The sequence below is a fragment of the Schistocerca gregaria genome, chromosome 6 (genome assembly GCF_023897955.1).
Source record: "Schistocerca gregaria isolate iqSchGreg1 chromosome 6, iqSchGreg1.2, whole genome shotgun sequence".
NCBI classification, from domain to species: Eukaryota; Metazoa; Arthropoda; class Insecta; order Orthoptera; family Acrididae; genus Schistocerca; species Schistocerca gregaria.
Window position 1 is genome coordinate 214,695,374 of NC_064925.1, and position 26,531 is coordinate 214,721,904.

General features: G+C 42.3%; 1 protein-coding gene across 1 annotated transcript in view; it reads left to right on the forward strand.

Moving 5' to 3' along the window:
- Positions 1-5,992: 5,992 nt before the first annotated feature.
- LOC126278562 (mucin-5AC-like) overlaps positions 5,993-26,531 on the forward strand; it is a 68,224-nt gene continuing 47,685 nt past the window's right edge. Inside the window, exons 1-2 of the mRNA XM_049978756.1 lie at positions 5,993-6,043; positions 6,197-6,289. Of these exons, the coding sequence (XP_049834713.1) occupies positions 6,008-6,043; positions 6,197-6,289 (129 nt within the window). The 5' untranslated portion in view covers positions 5,993-6,007. The remainder of the gene's footprint in view (positions 6,044-6,196; positions 6,290-26,531) is intronic.

Sequence of the window (26,531 nt, forward strand, 5' to 3'; positions counted from 1 at the left end):
TGGAGAAACGAACCAACCAAATTAGTTAATTGTTCTTGAGAGAACTGAGAGGGCACTATAATATGCACACTGCTCTAACTGTGCCCTTGTATATCACCACATACTAAGACTAGGGCTGAGTACACATTTTCTCGCATAACGAGAAACATAGGGAAAGTTTCTGCTGGAAAGTTCAGAAAAGGCATGATCAGTTTTGTAGGAATTTCAGTGGGAGAGAGGCCTTGCAGTCGGCAGCTCGTCGCAGCTTAAGGTAAATACCGTGTGCAGTAAACTTTGTTGGTTCACCAGCTTGTGTCCACTGTAAACTCGAGTTGCCTTGGGTAATCTTTCGCTCAAATTTTTCACATAACTAATCAATCACCATAGATTTGATTGTCATCATAAATAGTGCTGAACTTTGAACCAGCATCGGACGATTTTCGTAGTACTGAACAACATCAAATTGTATCTGTAGGAGCAATTTTGTAAAGAAACTTCCAGAATGGTTCAAATGCCTCTGAGCACTATGGGACTTAACATCTATGTTCATCAGTCCCCTAGAACTTAGAACTACTTGAACCTAACTAACCTAAGGACATCAGACAACACCCAGTCATCACGAGGCAGAGAAGATCCCTGACCCCTCCGGGAATCGAACCCGGGAACCCGGGAAAGAAACTTCCAATTAAACTTTCATATTATTGTGCTTAGGATTGGCGTTCTTTCAGAGAGTTATTATTTAGCAGTGTTGTGTATAGGATTATTTCACTTTTTGATGTTGGCAAGATGCGTTATCCATTGCGCTGTTTTTATGTCGAAGAGTTGAAAACTGTGTAAAAGCTGTAATTTTTGTGCTAAAATTTGCTCCATTAAACATGTCATTTCAACTTACACAGTTGTTCTCAATTCTAGAATAAGCACCCACCTTACACGTTTGTTGGTTTGGGCTGGCCGGAGTGGCCGAGCGGTTCTAGGCGCTACAGTCTGGAACCGCGCGACCGCAACGGTCGCAGGTTCGCATCTTGCCTCGGCCATGGATGTGTGATGTCCTTAGGTTAGTTAGGTTTAAGTAGTTCTAAGTTCTAGGGGACTGATGATCTTAGAAGTTAAGTCCCACGGTGCTCAGAGCCATTTGGACCATTTGTTGGTTTGGAAGTACACAACTGAGGAAGGCATCAGCACACTTTGGTAACACATCATGAGGGTAGCGAATTACGTATTTATGTCTCTCTGTGTGCTTTTATAATTTGCTTCTTAAGTTAGTCGTACTAGAATTGATAGGATGTGTGCATCCTCTGTGCAGGAGGAGCCGTCCACAATCGACGAACAGTCAGCCATCATCAGGATAGTGCCGTGGAGTGTAACTGTGGTGGAGAATCTGGCGCATCGTGTGGTGCACTGCAGGTAACACTTCTTTCGTGCATGAGCTCTGCTGCTGAAGCTCCTATCAAAGTACGCAACATAGTGGGTGCGCCCTCACTGCTGGATGAGTGGACGGTGGTAACATGTTTGCGTCACTCGAGGCAGAGGTTCAGTGTGGAGATTGGTCGTCTAGCCTTGTCCATTCGCTCTGTGAATGGACAGGAGACCGCTTCTTCACCACGATTCAAGCAGGCGCACAGGGAAAGAAGTTTACTAGTTATCGACAGCTCCATTGTCAGGCTCTGGGACATATCGTGCCGAGCTACAAAGAAACTCATCGGGCATCTGGTATCTCTGTCGGAGGGCCTCATCCCGGATGTGGAGGAGGCACTGCCTGCTGCCATTGGGTGTACATGAGGCAGCCATTTTGTAAGTTGTGGCTCAAGTGGGCACCAATGACATTTGTCATTTTGGTGCTGAGGCCACTCTCGGTTCATACAAGCAAGTTGTGGAAGTGGGAAGACAGCTGGCCCTACAAGAGGAGTGGATGCAAACCTCACAGTTTGCAGTATCATTGCCAGAACTGATCATGGTCCTTTGGTCTGAAGCCCAGTGTCTCAATCAAAAGCTGTGTCGATTCTGTGGCGTTCTTGGGTGCAGATTTCTGGACCTCCGTTATGGCGTGGAGAGTTGTAGAACTCTCGTTCATAGGCCAGAGGTGCACCGTGCAAAGAAAGCAGCTACTTGGGTAGCAGAGAACTTTTGGGGTGTACATGGGAGACATGCCTTGGGTGCAGGTTTAAGTCCTCTGATTAAGACTCGCCAGCTGACATGAAAATACCGAAATTTGACCGCACACAAAGAGATTTCGACCACCAAATTATTTGATGTTTTTATCAGCCACCTGATACCGCTCTGACAGTTTTAGTATCATACAAATGCCCAGATCAGGCCTATTAGATGGAGGCGAGTTTAACCTTCCGAGTGACGACTGCAACATCTAACGTGTCATTAGAGGTGGTACGGACAAGCAGTCTTGTGAAGTACTTTTGGACACTTTTCCAAAAACTGTCTTGAGCAGCTAGATCAAAAACCCACACGCACTGGAAATGTTTTAGACCTTGTAGCCATAAATAGGCTTAATTTTATCGTCGGTGTTCGTATGGAGAAAGGGGTTAGTGATTATGACACCATAGCGACGATGTTCACTAAAGTTAATAAATCAGACAAGAAGACTAGGTGAGTGTTTCTTCTAGAAACATAAGCAACTGTTAGCGTCTCACGTATACAATAAACTACAATCATTTGTTACATTATTATGGACTTAGAGTAATTATAGGCAAAGTTTAAGTGGACTGTAAACTGCACTCTGCAAAAGCATGTGCCGAGTAAGCGAATTAAGGAAGGATAGAACCTACCATGATTTAAAAACAAAATTCGAAAATGATGAGAAGGCAGAAACTGTTGCACTCTCGGTTCAAAAAAGAACGAGCAAATAACGACTGGCAAAAAGTTATTAGAGAATCGCGCCACTGCAAAAAGATCGTTGCGCGAAGCCATACCACAGCTCAAGATCTTGCGAAGTCGTTTGTAAAATCGATAATAATGTTTCTATTCAGTCACTCGTTGACCAGTGTGGTGATGCAACAGAATAGACAAAAAGGAAAGATGACGTTTTAAATATTGCGTTTAAGAAAACATTCATGCAGCAGCATCGTACAAACATCCTGCCGTTTGACCGTCACGCAGACGTATCTGTAGACCAGACAGTAATAGACGTCTATGTCGTAGAAATGTAACTGAATGAATTGAAAATAAGTAAATTGCCAGGTCCGGACGGAATAAAAGTTGAATTTTACAGAGGGTGCTCTATGACTTCGTCCCTTACTTATCTTTCATTTGTGGCGCAAACTCTTGTATATAGGAAGGGTAAAAGAACGGACCTGCATAATTGCAGAACAACATCCTTAATAATGGCTTTTTCGGAATTCTTGAACATCTTCTGAGTGTGAATACAATAAATTTCCTTGAGACGGGAAAGCTTGTGTCCAGAAATCCGCACGGATTTAGCAAGAATCATTTGTGCGAAACTGAGCTTGCCATTTTCTCGTATATATCCTATGAATTAATGAAGGACAACAGGCATACTCCATATTCATAGATTTCCAGAAAGCGTTTGACTCGGTTCCCCTATGCAGATTGTTAGCGAAGGTGGAGCATACAGAACAAGTTCCCAGCCGGCCGCGGTGGTCTCGCGGTTCTAGGCGCGCAGTCCGGAACCGTGCGACTGCTACGGTCGCAGGTTCGAATCCTGCCTCGGGCATGGCTGTGTGTGATGTCCTTAGGTTAGTTAGGTTTAAGTAGTTCTAAGTTCTAGCGGACTAATGACCACAGCAGTTGAGTCCCATAGTGCTCAGAGCCATTTGAACCATTTTTGAACAAGTTCCCAGAAATGTGAGTGACGCGAATGCATCTTCAGTAATAGAATACAGTAGGTTATCCTCGATGGCGAGTGTTCATCATAGGCAAGGTGTATCGTCAGGAGTGCCCCAGGAGAGTGTGACAGGACTACTCTTATTGTGTGTATACATAAATTATCTGACCGACACGGCGAGCAGTAGTCTGTAGCTGTTTGCTGACGACGCTTTGGTGTACGGGAAGGTGACATCGTTGAGTGACTGTGGAAGGATGGAGGCCGACATAGACAGAATATTTACTTGGTGTGATGAATAGCAGCTTGCTCTAAAAGTAGAAAATTTAGTTATTGCAGATTATTAGAAAAAAAACAAACGTGAAATATTTAAATACAGTACTAGTAGTGTGCTTATTGACAAAGATATATCGATTAAATATCTAAGTTCAACGTTGCAAAGCGATATGAAGTGGAACAAGGATGTGAGGACGGTAGTACAGAAGGCGAATGGCTGACTTCGTTTTATTAGAGGAAAGAGTAACTCATCTGTAAAGGAGACAGAATATCAAATGCTAGTGCAATCCATTTCTGAGTACTGCTCGACTTTTGGTATCTCCACCAACTCAGTTAAATCAATGTAATGGTGGGCTGCTAGATTTGTTACCAGTAGGTTCTAGCGACACGAGAGTATTAAAGAGATGTTTCGGGTTCTTAAGTGGGAATGCCCGGAGTGACGACGACGTTCTTTTCGCGTAACATTATTGCGAAAATTGAGAGAACCGGTATTTGAATCTGACTGCAGAACGACTCTACTGCCGGCAACGTATGTACCGCATAAGGATCACGAAGATAAGAAAAATTAAGGTTCGTACGGAGGCGCCATTTTTCCCTCGCTCGATTTGCGAGTAGAACAGGAAAGGAAATGACTAAAGGTGTAAGGTGCCCTCCGCAACGCACGATATGGTGACCTGCTGAGTATGTATGTAGACGTAGAAAGTCAGAGGCGTATTGCTAGATTTGCTACCAGTAGGTTCGATCAACACGCGAGTATTACGGAAATACTCCATGAACTCAAATGATAATCCCTGAGGAGACGAAAACGTTATTTTCCGAAACACTACATGGTCTGGGTTCACAGTCATGTATAATTTTTTAAAGGACATAAGATTTATCACTGCCAGCAGAAACTATTGATTTTGCTATTGCAATTTCGGCCTTTGGGTAATTTTCAAGTGGTACTGCAAAAGATGCAGTGTTCCAGAACATCGATTTGTGACGATTTACGTGAAAGATGCTAACATTGCTAACATGTAAAGGGCTTATTTCAATAGTGGTGCAAGTCCATTTTTGTTCATGTTGAGATACAGAGTCCTGAAGTTAAATGACCGCTGAAAAATCTGCAGTTGAGATACCAGAAATATCCAAGCATATGGCTTCTTGCTAGAGATGAACTTTTATTTCTGTTTGTTTGGCTCATTAATTTCAGAAGCATTACAGACAGAAAAGCGGAGGTAACGGACTTGTACCACTGTTGAAATAAGCCCTTCATGTCATGTAATTTACATCGTTTCACGACGTACGGAGGTTCACTCTCATTTGATATTACTGTGTTACTACAGTGAAAAAGACCTATTTTTGACGATGGTGTGTATATACATGTCGGAAGATTGTAAAGTCTGATATGAACTGCCGCAAAATCTTTTGCACTATCACTCAAAAATGACCCAGAGACTGAAATTGCAATACTAAAATAAATAATGTCTACAGTCAACTTAAAAAAATCCGGCCACTGTGGCCGAGCGGTTCTAGGCGCTTCAGTCCGGAACTGCGCTTCTGCTACGGTCGCAGGTTCGAATCGTGCCTCGGGCATGGATGTGGGTGATGTCCTTAGGTTAGTTAGGTTTAAGTAGTTCTAAGTCGAGGCGATTGATGACCTCAGATGTTAAATCCCATAGTGCTTAGAACCATTTGAACCATTTGAACATAAGAGAAAAAAAAAAACTCGCATTTGCGATTGACGGCAGAACATTCCTACTGCAACCTTCATATATGCCGCTTAAGCACGGCGAATGCAAGAGAATTCAGGCTCGTTCAAAAGCACATGGACAGCTGTTTTCCCTCGTTTCATTTGCGAGAGTAACAGCAGAAACAGGAATGTCCAGCACTGGTACAAGGTACGCTCAGCCATGCGCCGCGTATTGACTTGTGGAGTACGTTGAGTAGAGATTGTTGTTCCATGATTTGTGTGGTGAAATGCAAGGGGCGTGGAGCTTCATTTCATCTTGTCGGGTAAATATTCTAACACCCGTGTCAAAGAACACAGTGGCCATAGTATAGTCATCACATCTCACAAAAGTCAGATACATTATATTTTATTCAGATAGGTATATCTTCGTAATCAAAGAAGGCAAACAACTGGCGTTCTGTTTACGTGTGTGCCAGGACAGGGTCCCGCAACACCGTGGACAGGCAGTAACGAGAGTGCGGTGCTGGGCCAGGAGGAAGCAAACTGATCAACGGACGTCCAGCAATATGGTAAGCAGTCGCGACGTGTCATTCCCGCCGTTTGTTAAGCTGATAGTGTGTAGAACAGTAACGCATAATAGTTACAAGTAACGCCTGCCTTAAGAGAACTGTACAAAACAACTTATTCACTCCCTAACAAACAAGAAAGGCTAATTATAAAGCTATACCGGTACTCACAATCGAGTCTAGATATTAAAATAAAGGGGAACCTCACACGTTCAATAACAGTGTCAGACTACCAGTATACTGAACATCTGAGGGTGGTTATTGAAGTATTGTCAATATCAAACAATCAGCAGTGCTGATGGGCCGAAAAATGTTCAGTATTGTGAAAATATGCTGAGTGTGAGGTAGAGTATAAAAAAGTTGACAGTATGAACCGGTGACGCGACGTTAGTTTGCGGTTTGTTTTCCGATCGTTGGTGAGCACATCATACCACAGATTGTTTTTTAAGTAGTTTTTCTTAACATCAAACAGTTTTAATAGACCCGGAGAAAAGACTGTTCCAATTCATGATGGTCACTGGAGGATACAACATGGCATTGCTTCCTTTATTATTTTTTAATTGCGCAGTAGTTTGGAATAAACCTTTTACATAGAGATGTTGATTTTGGAATGACTAGTAGAGAAGTGTACGATGTGCAAATCAGTCCAACCAAATACTTAAACGTACATTGTTTTACGTTAACCGCCTGATTACTTCCTTGGGAGACACCCGTAATTGTTCCACAGGTTTCGATAAGTTTCTCGAATTGTTTATTAGTATTACTCCAATAAACTTAAAGCATTCGCATGTTCTTCCTGTCCCACAGACATTCCACTCATAGTCCCAAGTAGAATGTTGTCGTATCCCCATTTAACTTATTGTGAAATGCAGAACGCATCTGGAAATAGTTTGAAATTTTTCAGGTCCCTGGTTTTGATTTAAGCCACTAAACTAACATGCGACAAGTCACACGTTTGAGCCGTTCTCACGCCCATTTCGTCTTTTTCTTTTCGTATTATTTACTGCCAGCTGTAGCTAACAAAATTGCGGTACATTTTCTGTTGGGGTGGTCCCATATAATTCATGAATTTCATAAATAATTATAAACTGACGTCGCTCCTGTGTTATTAATTTTGGGAAAATTCATATTGTCAATAAATACTGAATATGTGCAGGCCCTTTTAAGGCTCGTATTACACGGTAAAAGAACTCTCAATCTCTTACAACAGTTATAAAAATCTTGAATGATTAGTTGTATATTTACATCGCTCACAAAAGACCATTGACCTAGCTTTGATTCAAGATTAATCAAAGTTCCCAAACAGTGCAATATGGCTCTTAGCTTCAGTGCATTGTCATGGTATGTCTGTGGTCGTAGCTACTAGGTTAGGAAATTTGTCTGAAGAACGTAGTCACCAGTAATATTTTATTGTCTAACGACTTTCGGAGCTATAACTCACTTTCCATTTTGTGACCAAGTGGGAGTAAACCACTAAAATAGTAAATTTGCGCGGTAGTTTCGATTGAGACGCTTTTCTCGTAAAAGTAGCAACTATGTGGTGACAAACTGAATTAAGAAACGTAGATATAATCCTTGAAAATGGAACTGTAGCTCCAAAAAACAAAGCATTTAAGCAGCAAAATGCAACACGTAGGTGAAGTAAGAAAAAACAACTTAATCAAACTTGGTCCTTCAATTCTGCCACAGCAGTTAGTAATCACGAATACTACCCCTGCAGTTAGATATAAGGTGGCAAGAAGTTTTGATCAAATTAACTGAAGTTTAATTTCCAGTATGGTATAAAACAGTGGCCCAAGTGGCAACCTATGACATTGAGATTGTATTTCTTTGACAAAAAGAATGTTTTTCACTGCTGTACTAAAAGATCATGCACCTAAAGGAACCCTATGAAAATATTGGGGTTTGAAATTACGGCATCGGCCACCATTTGGTCGGCCCCACTTAAAAACACAGGAGCGCCAGCCACACTGCCGCGTTTGCTATAGCGGCCACCGCGGCGTGAGAGCGCTGCCACGACCGGTTACGTCATTGCTAATGATACGCAAGCATCCCCTCTCCGGAACTACAACGGGTGTCTACTAAAGTTCAAACGTCGAAGCACAGAGCCCATTTTGTGTGTCTGTCATAACATTTGCAGACTGTCATAGCGTTGAGGGTTCGCCATCTACGAAATAGTCATTGTACTGAAATTGACTGAAATGTAAACCTTTACCTGTATATATTTTAACATCCACATCTACTGTTGGCAAATGACGCTGCAACTACAGCAAACCAAGATATTTATTAATTTTACTATTTCACTTTACATGTAGAATTAAGTCTATGAATTCCCCGTCGACGAACCTCATCTGTCCCTCGCTCCTGTCTCCACTGAAGAATCACAAAGCGTACAAAAGTTAGGACAAAATTTTCTTCAGTACATTTTAATTTTCAGTGTAACATATACATATCTTTTGTTCCTTGCCTAAGGGGACATTAATTAAAAATTCAGAGGTTCATGTTTCAGTAGACAAATATTTTTTGCCACTTACCGCTTTTACAAACTCTGACAATGGTTTGTGTATGTGAAAAATGCGAAGTTCTACCGTGGTTCGAAGTCAGCGTTAACCTGTAGGTTCCCCTAAAACTCGGGGACCGCTCTTTTCAAAGGTAGCAGGAAGGCAACGGATGTGGGCTGAAAATACCGATAATGGAAGTTGGCTTTGACCAGTGACGTTCTGATTTGGCGTGTGACGTAATACATGCACAAACATAGTGCAATAAAACGCTACCGATGTTTGTTTGGATAAAACGCACTTAACGGTACGCCTGGCACTTCGGTTGCGTGCTGCAGTCGATAGTTCGTCATCGATAATCGTAGACAATCGTCTGAATGTACGGTAGCCAGTGAGAATAACTCATAAAATTCATAATCTCGGTTGTGACGGATATTTGACTATTTTTCCGAATGTCACAATTTGAGGTGGTTGTAAAGTTTGGACCTAATAACACAGCTTAGATGGCAGAGAGTAAAACGAGTAGGAATGAAATTCATAATCTTGATTATAACAAATTTTCGCTGTTTTTTCGGAATATTTTACTATTTCCGAGGTGATAGTTAGGATGGGACTTTACAGTTCATTTTAATTGCAAAAACTAAACAGTTTGCTGAAATCATTTATGAAGCGAAGGAAATTGCGAACGAGCAGTATAATTGGCTACCCACATCCCATTCGTGATAAGCCTTCAATCTGCCTTATCCATTAAGAGAACCAACTAATGTCTGCGAGCAAACTTAATTGTGGTGGGAAATTAATCTGCAGTGCAGCCCGAGGCTTAGGTTAGGTTCAAAGATGTCCAATTTTAACTGCAAAAACCAACAAATGTAGATGCAATCATTATAATTAAGACTCCTGTTATAACGTGCGTTTTACCCACATCGAGCACATATTAGCATTTTATGTCCACTATTTTGGTGAGGCTATGGGTCAGAGCAAACTGATATTGGTAGTTAAAATACTCAGAAATATGGCATAGTATTTAAGTTTTTTTCCCCTCCATGCAATGTCAAAAGTATTCTATGGGTGCCAGAAAACACCAATCATACCTCACTGTGGGATTAAAATAGACTTAGCCTCTCTTGATACTGGGTGACAGATTTCCGTCCACTGCTTATATTCCTCCTTAGTTTATGGCACCGAGCAAGTTGGTGCGTTGGTTAATGCGTTGAAATGAAGAAAGGGGGGGGGGGGCGAAGAGAGCGGAACGAATTGGTATCTAATCTCTTCTCAGTAGAACTGATACAGAGAGGTGGTCCTGCCCGTCATACCTGTGTTAAGAGTTTCCGTAGAAAAGAAAATAACCAGCCAACACATCAGTGGGATATAGAAACATTATTTGTTATGACTAACAGTATTTGTTAGTTTATGGCCACTGATGTAAAACCCGGGTTCCGTGAAGCCAATATCTGCAGTTTAGCGTGATTGTATAATATTATTATGTAATACTAAAAAAAGATAAAACTGCCAACCGAAAGGCTGTTTTTCGTGGTTCAATTAGAGGTGGTGTGCCCTCACCTTGGGGGCGAACACTGAACTTAATCACAGAGACAATTTAACGTGGACTCTGAACTGCCTTGAAACTTGGCATTTTGCAGACCACCACCACCACCACCACCACCACCACCACCACCACCAGTGTTCAAAGATGAGGAAGGAGGAAAAAAATGCTGGGATCGTCTAGGCATTGGAGCTCACACGTTTCGATCTGTTGTACGACATTCACCCATTGAACCACCATGTCACAATAATACCAGATATTAATGATAGGAAAAACTAGAGCAGCAGACGTTGGGTCCCTGATGAGTGAGGTGAATTTTCGAGTAGACAAAGGGATTCCCAGTCCATGAAATACAATAACATACAAAAATACTAAACTGAGAGAACCCAAAAAATGAAGCACTTACTCTGATCTCATTTATTCAGCTCATTTCTTTTGGGTGCCAGAACAAAGTTCTGGCCATATTTCTCCTTACCCCATATTTTGTACGAGTTTTGCTAATATTTATCCCAATTACTGCTTTGTTACTCATATATACTCAGTCACTTCAATATGGGTCAGAGAGCGAGGTGGCGCAGTTATTAGCACACTGGACCCGCAATCGGGAGGGCAATGGTTCAAACCCACATCCGGCCATCTGGATTAAAGTTTTCCGTAATTTCTCTAAATCGCTTCAGACAAATTTAAGGAAGGTTCCTTAGAAAGAGCATGGCCGATTCCTTCTGTCCTTCCCTAATCCGAGCTTGTGCGCAGTCACTAATGATCTTGATGTCAACGTAAAGTGAAACACTAATTTCCCTCTTCATTACATGTGTAGTGGATAATATTTTGTGCGTTAAGTGGATCTACTGATACTATGTCATCTCCACCACGTAATTTAATAATGTGGCGTGTAAGGTAATATGTGCGCAAACGAAGTGTACACAACACTGACAATATTTATTTCACGAATGCATTAGTTCTTGGAATATAAATGGTGGTGATGGACTGACCCATGGTGTGATTAGAGGTTTAGGTCAGACTTAAAGGTGACGGCTCTGCTGGAAGCTGGTAAAGTGGTATCAAACGCTGCAGTTAAACCAGGTATACCACTATTACCTGCCCTCTTCTTTGCTGTTTTGTTCTGTTTGCAGAAAAGAAAATTACCAAGCCACCATCTGAGCTCGGATTTTTTCTAATTTTTTAGTCATTGTCATTCAGCATGATACTGGTCATGCAAGTTGCACTCTAAGAACAGAGGACCTGTGTGTTTATGAAATCTGCCACTGATTTTTCTTTAGATTTCAGCTTCTGTCTTCCATTAGTTATACCTAGAAAGGACCCCAGACACGCGAGAATCACTAGAGAATTTGTATAACGAAGGGTTTGTAAGCTACTGCTTTTGCAGATAAACTGAGAGAGAGAGAGAGAGAGAGAGAGAGAGAGAGAGAGAGAGAGAGAGTGTGTGTGTGTGTGTGTGTGTGTGTGTGTGTGTGTGTGTGTGTGTGTGTGTGTGTCTCGACAAGGCTTCATTTTTACATTTTATTTGCTTTCCATCACTCTGCATCCTGAGTTTTAAGTTTGGTCAACAAAACTGCCCCAGCTGCAAGGGAAAACGGTAATATAAAACTGTCGACAGCATTATGTGGCCTTGTTGGTGCAGTGGGAAAGAGGATGGGGCGGCTGATGGAGTGATACAGAGCAGAATGGGTGAGAGAGGTGAGAGTAGGTAGAACAGATAGGTTTCTAAATGAATAAGTGGGAGTGGGTAAAATCTATTCTGGGACCTGGTACTTGCTAGAAGACTTACAATGTGTCATTCATAAACAGGAATGCAGTAGAGATCTGCTGTTCTGATTTACCAAGGGACATGAATTTTCAGAAGGGTTCAACGAATTTAATGGAGCATGTGAACGTCAAAGTAATTAACCAGTGCAGTGGATGCGTGCGAGGAACGATAGACACAATCAAGGTATGAAGTAGAGGTAATGGCGGAAAACAACTAGCAGGAAGTGACAGAAAAAAGTAACATTGGAAAATAACGGTAGTGTGAGTACAAGGCGACAGATTTTGCAGTATTTTCTTAAAATTGGAGTCTCTAAACTCCATAATCTACGAGAAATAACGTTTTGCCATAACGTTATTCATTTGTATGTTTTATAAATTTCTCATTTTTTACTAAAACTGTAATAATTATTAAAAATAAACTGCGCTGTTACAGGTCGAAAATGACTTCAGTGTTACACCTTCGTATGTCTGAACCCTCTTGTGAAGGTGTTATGACTACGCAATAATATTTCCTCGCCCTTGTTCGTAATATGTTCCATGAACTCTGAGTCTTTGGCATTTCATGATGTAAATTTCCTCTTTTAAGACTCCACAGCCAATTCGACGAGGCAGGATCTAATTTCTTGTACTATATCTTGTATGAATATCAAGACCTCAGATGGAAACCAAGTTCTAAGCAAAGAGGGGAAAGCAGAAAGGTGGAAGGAGTATATAGAGGGTCTATACAAGGGCGATGTACTTGAGGACAATATTATGGAAATCGAAGAGGATGTAGATGAAGATGAAATGAGAGATACAATACTGCGTGAAGAGTTTGACAGAGCACTGAAAGACCTGAGTCGAAACAAGACCCCAGGAGTAGACAACATTCCATTCGAACTACTGACGGCCTTGGGAGAGCCAGTCCGGACAAAACTCTACCATCTGGTGAGCAAGATGCAGGAGACAGGTGAAATACCCTCAGACTTCAAGAAGAATGTAATAATTCCAATCCCAAAGAAAGCAGGTGTTGACAGATGTGAAAATTACCGAACTATTAGTTTAATAAGTCACAGCTGCAAAATACTAACACGAATTATTTACAGACGAATGGAAAAACTGGTAGAAGCCGACCTCGGGGAAGATCAGTTTGGATTCCGTATAAATATTGGAACACGTGAGGCAATACTGCCCCTACGACTTATCTTCGAAGCTAGATTAAGGAAAGGCAAACTTACGTTTCTAGCATTTGTAGACTTAGAGAAAGCTTTTGACAATGTTGACTGGAATACTCTTTCAAATTCTAAATGTGGCAGGGGTAAAATACAGGGAGCGAAAGGCTATTTACAATTTGTAGTGAATCCAGATGGCAGTGGTGAGTCAATCGAAATGAAGGGGAAGCAGTGGTTGGGAAGGGAGTGAGACAGGGTTGTAGCCTCTCCCCGATGTTATTCAATGTATTGGGGAGCAAAATCACTGATGATGGTCGAAATAGAGAGGATATAAAATGTAAGACTGGCAATGGCAAGGAAAGCGTTTCTGAAGAAGAGAAATTTGTTAACATCGAGTATAGATTTGTTAGGAAGTCGTTTCTGAAAGTATTTGTATGGAGTGTAGCCATATATGGAAGTGAAACATGGACGATAAATAGTTTGGACAAGAAGAGAATAGAAGCTTTCGAAATGTAGTGCTACAGAAGAATTTTGAAGATTAGGTGGGTTGATTACGTAACTAATAAGGAGGTACTGAATAGGATTGGGTAAAAGAGAAGTTTGTGGCACAACTTGACTAGAAGAAGGGATAGGTTGGTAGGACATGTCCTGAGGCATGAAGGGATCACAAATTTAGCATTGGAGGGCAGCGTGAAGGGTAAAAATCGTAGAGGGAGACAAAGAGATGAATACACTAAGCAGATTCAGAAGGATGTAGGTTGCAGTAGGTACTGGGAGATGAAGGAGCTTGCACAGGACAGATTGGCATGGAGAGCTGCATCAACCCAGTCTCTGGACTGAAGACCACAACAACAACAACAACAGTTTATTTGACGTGGTGATCATTAAAATTACGCTGTAATACCGTTCTCACTTTTAATGGGCGAAGTTCTACCAAGGAAACTGTACGAAGTCTCTCAAAGACTGCCCACTGACAGGGTGTGTAGGGCACAACCAGCATTTCTACAAATGTAAACAGGAAGACGCAAGTCTCGACCGTTTTCGAGAATATAGACTTCGAAAATTTTATGCTTGCTTACGTATTGTGTACGCCGTTTGTGTTCAGAACCTGCGACCTAATGAGTACACGCCTTAGTATCACAAGCATGAGATCTCTGGATCGAATCTTGCTGCCATTACTTTTTTTCCATTCACTGATAACTCTAACAACCGATTTATTGTGAGTGCAAATTATCAACTTTCAATGATTCATTTGTTGTTTTTATACTTTACATCACTAGGAAACTCTTTAGAGACCACTGGAACGTCTGAATTAAGGGTGTGTAACTTTACATCTTAAAAGTCCGGCAAATTAAAAACAGCATTACACAATTTTCTTACGTGACAAGAACAAAAAAAAAATTCTTTCGATCCTCGATTCAGGGGGAGGAGGTATACGAACCGTGGCTTGTAGGACGAAACCTTCCAAGATGGAGAGGATCTGGCAACGTGCAGTGTTAAAGTAATTCCTCCAGAACGTATTTCGCTTGTGCGGGCTTGAGATACTAATTTTCAGGCAGGGGAACAGCGCGTCATCGAAGAGTATGGAGTGTCTCCTGGAGAAGACTGCATGAAAATTTAATCACTCCCACACTATCAGTTGTATGCAAAAAGATTCGATGATACGCTTCGATATTAGTTGTGCGTGGCGAAATTGTATAATGACCGAGAAATGTTTGTGAATGTAACAAAATTCGTTTTGCAACATACACACTGAAAAAAATGCACTTGCAAAAGGCCGGCATTCACTCTTAAGCGCTGCATGTCGTCGTAACTGCGTCTGCTTCACGTCTGCTGTGCAGCGAGCTACCTTAATTAAAGTATTAACTGTATTTTTCTTCCTTGTCACTTCTTCCGTGTGTTTTTGCTTTTAGGAAGCTTAATTGTCGAGTGCTAGTAATAGTGTTCCATAGATTTCGTGTTTGTTTTGAATACAGTCAGGGAGAGTCCCTTTAGTCAGCCATAGTGCCAGTAGTGCTAGTGTTTTTCAATACAGTCCAGAGACAGGTAGTGCTATTTTCATGGTTTTCTACAAGAAGTGGCTAGCAACCACAGTTTAGTCAACAATCAGCCGCCTTTAGTGAATTAGCAGTCTAGTTAAAAGTTGATTAACTCTCTACAATAAGTTGATTTCTTAGGATTGATAAGATGTGTGAGTGCTGTGTACGGACGCAGGAGGAGCTGGCCACTGTTCGCGAACAGCTGAACTCGTTGATGGCCGCGGTCAGCCGTCTTCAGGCTGCTGCCTCTGAGTGTAGCGGCAGTGAGGAGTCTGGTGCGTCGCATGGTGCACCCCAGGTGTTAACATGCCTCACCCAGTGTCCCCGTTATCGAGACATCTTGGCGGATAGCGGGCGCGGTTTGGCCACCCTCTCCCCAAGGGGAGTGGCGGGTTCAGCGGCGCACGAGGCGGAGGGTAAATGTGGAGGCTGGCCGTGTGGCATCGCCCGCTCTGCCTGTGAGTGGACATGTGGCCGCTTCTTCAGCAAGGTCCGAGCAGGCACACGGGGGGAGGGGTTTATTGGTTATTGGGAGCTCCAACGTTAGGCGGGTGATGGAGCCCCTTAGGGAAATAGCGGAAAGGTCTGGGAAGGAGGCCAGTGTTCACTCTGTCTGCTTACCAAGGGGGGGGGGGGGGGGGTCTTATCCGAGATGTGGAGGGAGCCCTGCCGGCGGCGATAGAGAGCACTGGGTGCACCAGACTGCAAATTGTTGCTCGTGTCGGCACCAATGACTCCTGCCGTCTGGATTCAGAGGTCATCCTCAGTTCGTGCAGGCGGTTGGTGGAATTGGTGAAGGCGGAAAGCCTCGCTCACGGGGTGGAATCAGAGCTAACTATTTGTAGTATCGTTCCCAGAACAGATCGCGGTCCTCTGGTTTGGAGCCGAGTGGAAGGCTTAAACCAGAGGCTCAGACGATTCTGCGGAGATCTGGGGTGCAAATTTCTCTACCTCCGCTATTGGGTGGAGAAATGTAGGATCCCCCTGAATAGGTCAGGCGTGAACTACACGCCGGAAGCGGCTACAAGGGTAGTGGAGCACATGTGGAGTGCACATTGGGGTTTTTTAGGTTAGAGAATTCCCTCCCTAGGCCCGACAAGACGCCTCCTGAGACGGGAGAAGGTAGGAGTAGGCAAAATAAACAGGGAATAACAATATTAATGTGCTAATAGTAAACTGCAGGAACGTCTGTAGAAAGGTCCCAGAACTGCTCTAATTAATAAACAGCCACAACGCCCATAGGGATAAAAAGTTGGCTGAAACCAGACGTAAACAGTAATGAAATCCTAAACCCAGATTGGAATGTATACCCCAGAGACTGGCTGGACAGTGAAGGGGGAAGCGTGTTTATAGCGATAAGAAGTGCAATAGTATCGAAGGAAATTGACGGAGATCCCAAATGTGAAATAATTTGTTGAAGGTCACTGTTAAAGCAGGCTCAGACATGGTAATTGGATGTCTCTATAGGCCCCCTGGCTCAGCAGCTGTTGTGGCTGAACACCTGAAGGATAATTTGGAAAATATTTAGAGTAGATTTCCCCACCATGTTATAGTTCTGGGTGGAGATTTTAATTTGCCAGATATAGACTGGGAGACTCAAATGTTAATAATGGGTGGCAGGGACAAAGAATCCAGTGAAATTATTTTAAGCGCTTTACCTGAAAACTACCTTGAGCAGTTAAACAGAAAACCGACTCGTGGCGATAACATATTAGACCTTCTGGTGACACAGCCCCGAACTATTTGAAACAATTAACGCAGAACAGGGAATCAGCGATCATAAAGCGGTTACTGCATCGATGATTTCATCCGTAAATAAAAATATTAAAAAAGGTAGGAAGATTTTTCTGTTTAGCAAAAGTGACAAAAAGCAGATTACAGAGGACCTGACGGCTCAACACAAAAGTTTTGTCTCAAGTACAGATAGTGTTGAAGACCAGTGGACAAAGTTCAAAACCATGGTACAATATGCGTTAGATGAGTATGTGCCAAGCAAGCTCGTAAGAGATGGAAAAGAGCCACCGTGGTAAAACAACAGAGTTACAAAACTGATGCGGAAGCAAAGGGAACTTCACAGCAAACATAAACATAGCCAAAACCTTGCAGACAAACAAAAATTACGCGAACCGAAATGTAGTGTGACGAGGGCTATGCCAGAGGCGTTCAATGAATTCGAAAATAAAGTTCTACGTACTGACTTGGCAGAAAATCCTAAGAAATTTTGGTCTTATGTCAATGCGGAAGGTGGATCAAAACAAAATGTACAGACACTCTGAGGCCGAAATACTAAATGTCTTTTTCCAAAGCAGTTTCACAGAGGAAGGCTGCGGTGTAGTTCCTTCTCTAGATTGTCGCACAGACGACAAAATGGTAGATATCTAAATAGACGACAGAGGGATAGAGAAACAATTAAAATAGCTCAAAAGAGGAAAGGCCGCTGGACCTGATGGGATTTTCAATTCGGTTTTACACAAAGTACGCGAAGGAACTTGCCGCCCCCCCCCCCCCCCCCCCCCTACTTGTATCGGTGTACCGTAAGTCTCCAGAGGAGCGTAGCGTTCCAAAAGATTGGAAAAGTGGTCAGGTCATCCCCGTTTTCAAGAAGGGACGTCGAACAGATGTGCAGAACTATAGCCCTATATCTCTAACGTCAATCAGTTGAAGAATTATGTTCGAGGATAATGACTTTTCTGAAGACTAGAAATCTACTCTGTAGGAATCAGCATGGGTTTCGAAAAAGACGGTCGTGTGAAACCCAGCTCGCGCTATTCGTCCACGAGAATCAGAGGGCCATAGACACGGGTTCCCAGGTAGATGCCGTGTTTCTTGACTTCCGCAAGGCGTTTGATACAGTTCCCCACAGTCGTTTAATAAACAAAGTAAGAGCATATGGACTATCAGACCAATTGTGTGATTGGATTGAGGAGTTCCTAGATAACAGAACGCAGCATGTCATTCTCAATGGAGAGAAGTCTTCCGAAGTGAGAGTGATTTCGGGTGTGCCGCAGGGGTGTGTCATAACACAGTTGCTATTCACAATATTCATAAATGACCTTGTGGACGACATCGGAAGTTCACTGAGGCTTTTTGCAGATGATGCTGTGGTGTATCGAGAGGTTGTAACAATGGAAAATTGTTCTGAAATGGAGGATCTGCAGCGAATTGACGCAAGGTGCAGGGAATGGCAATTGAATCTCAATGCTACAATATAGCAGATCAGCAACTGGAAGCAGTTAATTCCATAAATTATCTGGGAGTACGCATTAGGAGTGATTTAAAATGGAATCATCATATAATGTTGATCGTCGGTAAAGCAAATGCCAGACTGGGATTCATTGGAAGAATCCTAAGGAAATGCAATCCGAAAACAAAGCAAGTAGGTTGCAGTACGCTTGTTCGTGAGATCTGTACCAGATAGGGTTGATAGAACAGATAGAGAAAATCCATCGGAGAGCAGCGCGCTTCGTTACAGGATCATTTAGTAATTTCGAAAGCGTTACGGAGATGATAAACTCCAGTGGAAGACTCTGCAGGAGAGACGCTCAGTAACTCGGTACGGGCTTTTGTTAAAGTTTCGAGAACATATCTTCACCGAAGTGTCAAGCAGTATATTGCTCCCTCCTACGTATATCTCGCGAAGAGACCATGAGGATAAAATCAGAGAGATTAGAGCCCACACAGAATCATACCGACAATCCTTCTTTCCACGAACAATACGAGACTGGAATAGAAGGGAGAACCGATAGAGGTACTCAGGGTACCCTTCGCCACACACCATCAGGTGGCTTGCGGAGTACGGATGTAGATGTAATGTAGAATTGTTTTCCATGTTTTGAGATCAGTATCATCCTGATTCGTGAAGTGCTCCATAGATTACACATAACGCCTGCAGACATAACAGTATAAATAAAATGGCTATACTGATTTGAATGAAAATTCTCGTTTATCTTTATTTCCAACCTTCTTAAGCAAAAGTTCCTTTTCCTTCAGGATAAAGATTATGGATATAGTAGGTGAATCATTTAATGTTGATAATCTTGTCATAATAAATCTGTTGATATTTGCATATCAATGGAAAAAAGTACCAGCAGCAAGATTCGATCGAGATCTCGTGCTTATGGAACGAAGCGCTTACTTGATGGGCTACTGACTCCGTAAGTACAAATGACCACACAAAGTACATAAGCACGGCTAAAAGTTTAAAAGTCTATTTTCTCGAAAATGATTTAGAGTTCTGCCTTCTGGTTTATGTATGTTGAAATGCTAATCGTGTACTACACATCCTGTCAATATGAATCCAATTGGTGACGAGAAATTCGTACGGTCACCTTGTCACAGATAATCGAAGCCAAATGGACCTCTCGAAGGCTAAGATTTGAAACAAAACTGGTATTCCGTGTTACAGAAAGTTTTCAGAGGTTCGTGCCCCTAAACCTATGATGAAACACACGTTTACCACCTATTACTCCACACCAGATGTTAAACTTGACGCACTTAAAGCAGGTTTGCCGGGCATCAGTAATAAGTGTTTGGCCGTTGACCTCACCATTAATCGTGTAGGTTGATCCTTCTGAGAACAGTAAATCTCCATGAAGTTCCTGATGATGTATCGAAAAATGAGTAATATTCTCACAAAACTAGTGTGTTGTAAAATATCCCAAAACTATTGTCAAGAGGAATATATGTAGGGGTTTATGGAAACAGCAGTTAACATTACAGTATCATTATTTCCCTCCGTTACAGTTCTGCGTGTCTTCTTCCGTTCCACATTTCCACGGGTGGAAAAATGAAGCGAGACCAAGGTTGGCGTGAAATGGCAATTCCGTGGTAACGTTTTCAACATGAAGGGCAACAGCATTAGTGGTTTGGATTTCACTTATTCCTTAATCTAATGATACCCGTATAAAAAAAAAAAATTGCTCACATATAAAAGCAGAAACTACTAACGAAATACCGTACGAACTATAACTTAGGCTGATCAGCAAAAGTGAATTAATGTGAACTCAATATGCCGAACACCAATCTCCGTTTCATTTTAGCTGTTCAGATAAACACAACATACTTCCACTTGGATGATGGTACAACTAGCAAAACCTACCATTAACTGTGTGTACGTTAGTGTACTTAACTTAGGTTCCCTTCCTTTCTGAAAGAAAAAAGTGTAGTGCAAAAGTAACTTTTTTGAATGCCTTGTGCAGTATGAAGCAACATGAGGGTGCAGGACCGGCAAATTTAGTAATCACCTGCTAGAATATTGACACTTGTTTTCGATCACCACGAGCAGTATCACACACCAACGCTATTTTCAAATGATTTTGAGTTTAGCGTCCTAAGAGTACACATTTTGTTCTCATAATAAACTGACACGAAGTTTGTTGAAAAGGTAACGGGAAACCTATAATTTAGCGTGTTGTATTAGATACAAGCAGTTTTTCGTTTTGTTGGTATAAAGTCTGCAAAATATATGTACATTGCCAGTCTACTGGATATTTAATACTGGTTGTCAAACCGGTTACATGTGTTCTGATAGAATCAGCAATTTTTTTATAAAAATGGATCAGAGAATTGGTGTTAAATATTGCTACAATAAATAATAAGTGCAGTAAAGTTTTAGATATGATGAATATTGCTTTGGTAAGTCTGAGTAAATAAAGGTAGAGTCGCATAGCCGTTGAAGAGTGTCCTGGATGCTCAATTACGTTATGGAAGAATCGATTGGATTAGAAACGTTATCCGAATTACAAATGTCAATTTTAGCGTATCAGGCCATAAAAGTTTCGGATGTCTGAGGTATGAAAGACATCACAGCTAAACAAATTTCAAAATTATTGAATTTCCGACAGAACATGAGCGACCGCAACAATGATGCAGAACAATTTAAACGTATCTTAACAGGCGATGAAACGTAATCTCTTAACATGACGTTGAAACTAAATAACTATTTTATCTCACTGGAAGCATTCTGGACTGCAAGATTAAAAAGCTCGAAAAGTGTTGTCTAATGTGAAAGTTACGCTCAGTGTTTTTTAGATGTTATAAGGGTATTCTGCATCAGCAGTTTTTGCCACAACGACGATCGATTAATAAGGAATTTTACTTTAAATTTCGTGCTGTTGGTTTGGAGCCACAGAAAAAGCAACAAGATTTGTGGCGAAAGAATTTATGGCTTTTGCACCACGGTAATGACTCTGCTTACACTGAAAGATACCAACAGAGCTCCAGACCACAGTTCAATAAAAAGTATCCCCTACGCGAGGCAGACAGCTCCTATAGACCCAACTAATTATTAAAGTTGTCACGCGACGGAGATGCTAGTTGTTTTAATTAAAACTATTTAAATTGTATCAACAAGGGCCCAAGTCACTGGGTTATTGTGTAGCTATCTCCACATTTACAACACCTAATACGAAATGGGATAAAATTTGAAATACTTAAAGGTCCAGTGAAAACGCATTTATCTTCTGAATATATTCACATGAGATAAAGGAGCTACAGTACTTTTATGTCAAGAAATCTAACCGAATATTATTATACCAAACATAAACATTTAATACAGATAAATGTTAAACATCAGGGCGATAACAGGTGAGCCAATGAATAACACGCTAACGGACTTGGAAGACACACAGAATTTGCCATTAGTGGTTAGTTACGTGAATGGTTACACGACACTAACAGCTATGTTACATACAGTCCCAGAGACCCTACTTTATCCAATGACTCACTAGTGAGCAAGATGAAAATTTACGTATATGGAATGACAATTTCAGATTGAATACAACGCACGGTCCGACCGAAACCCAGCGCCGCAGATAATTTTCATCAATTGTGTGCTGGAAACGGCAGCTACAAGGTGTGCGTTGCCGTAAGCAAATGAGTCCCAGACCCCAAGCATCAGTTCTGGAACGGCAAGCAGTCCCTTATTTCCGTCTCCGTAACTGGTAACCCGAAGTGTTGCAAGTCCGGACCAAGAAAAGTACTCAGTGATGTTTTGGGTCTTTGCTTTCTGTGAGAGCCTACCATGTAATAGGAACAGACTCCTCCGTTTCTTCGCACCAGAGCTCAGTATTATAATTACCGCTGTATTCCGCCCCTTCCCCTCCCAAAAAAAAAAATCTTTACCCAAGCTTGATGCCAGACCGCCGCCTTCCGCCCCACAAGAGAGTACTAAGTATTGCTCAAACTTGCGTCTTCTTCTCATTCAACATAGAAAGCTGTCACTCTGAAACTTTCCAGCCAGCATTCCAAGCATGCTTCCTTTCAGCGAAATAAATGTTTTCTTGTTTTCTACGTCCAGAAGGCGTTCTCTGAAAAACGTCCACTGACGACAAAAAATCGCAACGCGGAGTTGTTGTGCGACATAAACAAAATTTGGTAGGCGTGTTCCTCCATCTGAAAGGAGATATCTATTGAAGTTTCGCGCCATTTGCATAAGGGTAACACTAGTTACACCACTATCAGAATGCAAAAGACGTTCGCTTTAAATACACTGTAAAGATCGTGGGCGTTAATTACCTTCGAGACTGGACGTGGTGAGTTGTTAGTCAAGAAGACCTTTAAAGTGACAAAGACGCAGTTATCAACCTCCCAGAGTTTGAATGAGGTCGTGTAAAAGGGCTGCGAGAAGCTGAATATTCTTTCTGAGATACTGGAGAGACCTGGCAGAAATGTAGCCACTGTGCATGATTGCTGACAGTGGTGTTCACGAGGCAGTACGGTCGCCAGAAGACAGGGCTCCAGACCGCCACTTAGTACTACAGAGAGGAAAGACCATAGTGTTTCGCGTCTGACTCATGCGCATCGCACTGAGTCTGTAGCAGGAATTTGAGCAGCATTTGGTAGCACAGTTACACAACGGACTGTTAGAAATCCATTTTTTCAAGGGCATCTTGAAACTACATGACCTGGGGCCTGCATTCGACTGACCCCAAGTTAGAGGTGTCAAGCGAGAGCTTATTTGAGGGTAGTGTGGAGGTTAGTTGTTTTTTCCGATGAAAGCTGGTTCTGCCTCGGTGCCAGTTATGGCCCTGTGTTGGTTAGGGGGAGGCCAGTTGTTAGTCTGCAAGCAACCTGTCTGAATGCTAGACATACACCTAGAGCTATGGTCTGGCGTGCGATATCGTATGACAGCAAGAGCACACTCGTTGTTACCTGACGCACCCTGACTGCAAATTTGTACGGCAGTGTGGTGATTCGACCTACTGAGCTGCCACTCATGAACAGCGTTCCAGGGAGTATTTTCCAACAGGATAACGCTCGCCCACATACCGCTGTTGTAATTGACAAGCTGTATAATGTCGAAATGTTGCCTTGGACTCTTCGATTACCAGATGTTTCCAATCGAGCACATATGGGACAGCAGACGAAAACTCCGTCAACCACAACCAGCATTAACCGTCCCTGTATCGACCCTTCAAGTGCAACTGGCATGGGCCTCCATCCCACAAAGTGACGTCCGGCGCCTGTACGACACAATGTGTAAGTAGGCTGTTTAGGTTTTTTTATTGGTAACGCCGGCGCCACATAGCGCTCTGTAGAAAATCACTGGCTGTGCCGTGTGCAGTCTGTGGCTGGTTTGCATTGTTGTCTGCCATTGTAGTGTTGGGCAGCGGCAGCTGGATGCTAACAGCGCATAGCGTTGCGCAGTTGGAGGTGAGCCGCCAGCAGTGGTGGACGTGGGGAAAGAGATGGCGGAGTTTTGAAATTTGTAAGAATTGGTGTCACGAACTGATATATATATTATGACTATTAAGGTAAATACGTTGTTTGTTCTGTATTAAAATGTTTCATTTGCTAACTATGCCTATCAGTAGTTAGTGCCTTCAGTAGCTTGAATCTTTTATTTAGCTGGCAGTAGTGGCGCTCGCTGTATTGCAGTAGCTTGAGTAACGAAGATTTTTGTGAGGTAAGTGATTTGTGAAACGTATAGGTTAATGTTAGTCAGGGCCATTCTTTCGTAGGGATTTTTGGAAGTCAGATTGCGTTGCGCTAAAAATATTGTGTGTCAGTTTAGGCACAGTCTTGTATAAATTTTTCTAAGGGGACGTTTCAAATGCATGCACATATGCATGCTTCCATTTAAACATTCCACCAGTTACACCGGTTATTAATGTAACAGCATTTCACATTTACAATGGCTTACGCCGCTCTTGTATATCCTGTTACTTGCCATATTAAACACTTAAATATCTTACCTAGACAAGTATGTTCCCGAAAGTTCTTTACATTACTTTTTAGTGCTGCAGTTTTTTCCATCAGTATGTGCCCCGGCCGAAACTAAAGTATTGTCAGCCTCTACTTACCTCGGTAGCGCCTCATATCCACAGGCACTATGCCCTTGTGCAACTATGGCGTCATGTCGACGGAATCATCCCAGCGCCTTGTAATGCATCACTCTACCGCAGTTCTTGAATTTCGGCTGGAGAAATGCTGCTGCGATTGAAATCTCACCGCCAGGATGACTGCCAGGTAAACAGTGACAAACCTCCCCTTCTACACGATCCTGCAGCTCACACAGCACCACAGAACTAGCATACAGTTGGCATTGCGAATAAAACATGAACTACATGCTTTTAAATCTAAATGGAATTGTAAGGAAGAGATGACGTAACCAATCATCTGTTCCCACCGGTAGTGAATCACAAGCATTGTGTAATGTTCCCAAATTAGTACGTCAACACGAAGAAATGAATTCAAAGTGAGAGGAGGCAGCCCAGGCCAACATCAGTCTGACGCTGCTGAACACTTGGTTTTCTGTTAGTACGAGGGTCACTCCAAAAGAAATGCACACTAATTTTGTAAAAATACAGTTTTCATTCTGCATGTGTGAAAGTTTTACAGTGTGTAGATACATCCTTCCCGCTTATTTTCAAACTTAGTTCAACCTGTTCCCGTGAGTGGCGCAGTCACAGCATGTCTTAAAGATGGCTGCTACACATCACGTTCGTCAGAAGCAACGTGCTGTCATAGAATTTCTGAGCTGTGAAAAAGAGACAGTGGGAAACATCCACATGAGGTTGAAAAAGGTGTATGGAAATGCTGCTGTCGATCGCAGTACAGTTAGTCAGTCGGTGGGCAAGCAGGTTACGTGATCGAAGTGGGCACAGCAATATTGAGGATTGTCCTCGCAGCGGCAGGCCTCGTACTGCGCCCACTCCAGACAATGTGCAGAGAGTTAACGAATTGGTGACTCCTGACAGACGCATCACAGTGAACGAATTGTCACGCTACGTTGGGACAGGGGAAGAAAGTGTTTGCAGAATACTGTGTTAGCGTTAGAAAAGGTTCGTGCCAGGTGGATTCCCAGGATGTTGACAGTGGCTCACAAAGAAACAAAAAAATGGTATACAGCGAACTCTCGGAACAGTATGAGAATGGTGGAGATGAATTACTTGCAAGAATTGTGACAGCTAATGAAACATGGCTCCGTCATTTTTCACCAGAGACGAAGAGACAATCAGTGGAGTGGCAGCATGGAAATTCACCCAAGAAAAACATTCAAAACCACATCTTCTGCTGAAAAAGTTATGACTACGGTGTTTTTCGATTTCAGGACTCTTGCTTGCGGACATCATGCAAAGTGGAACCATCATAAATTCTGATGCATATGTGACAACACTGAAGAAACGTCAAGCTCAACTGAGTAGTGTTCGACCACATCGGCAAAAGCAGAATGTTTTGCTGTTGCACGACAATGCACGTCCACATGTCAGTTAATAAACCATAGAAGGATCACAAAACTCGGATGGACAACACTGAAACACCCCCATTACAGTCCTGACCTGGCTCCATGGGATTACCATCTCTTTGGGAAACTGAAAGACTCTTCGTGGAACAAGGTTTGAAGATAACTCCCTTGTGCACGCTGCCAAACAGTGGCTCCAACAGGTTGGTCCAGAATTTTACCGTGCGAGTATACAGGCGCTGGTTCCAAGAAGGCGTAAAGCAGTTGAGAGGGATGGAAATTATGTGAAGAAATGAAAATATTGTTCCTAAAGGATGTATCTACACACTCTAAAACTTTCAAACTTGTTGGATTTTAAAAAGAATAGTGTGCATTTCTTTTGGACCTTCGTATATTTGTGGCTGGCAATAGTGATGTGATGACATCCCAGGTTACATACACAAGACAAGTCGTGTTACTACTACACTGATATGTCATGGCGTAACTCCTAATATCATACTGGACTCTTGCTCGGCGTACTGAAGTAACTCGATGTTGCACAGACTCAACAAGTCGCTGTTAAG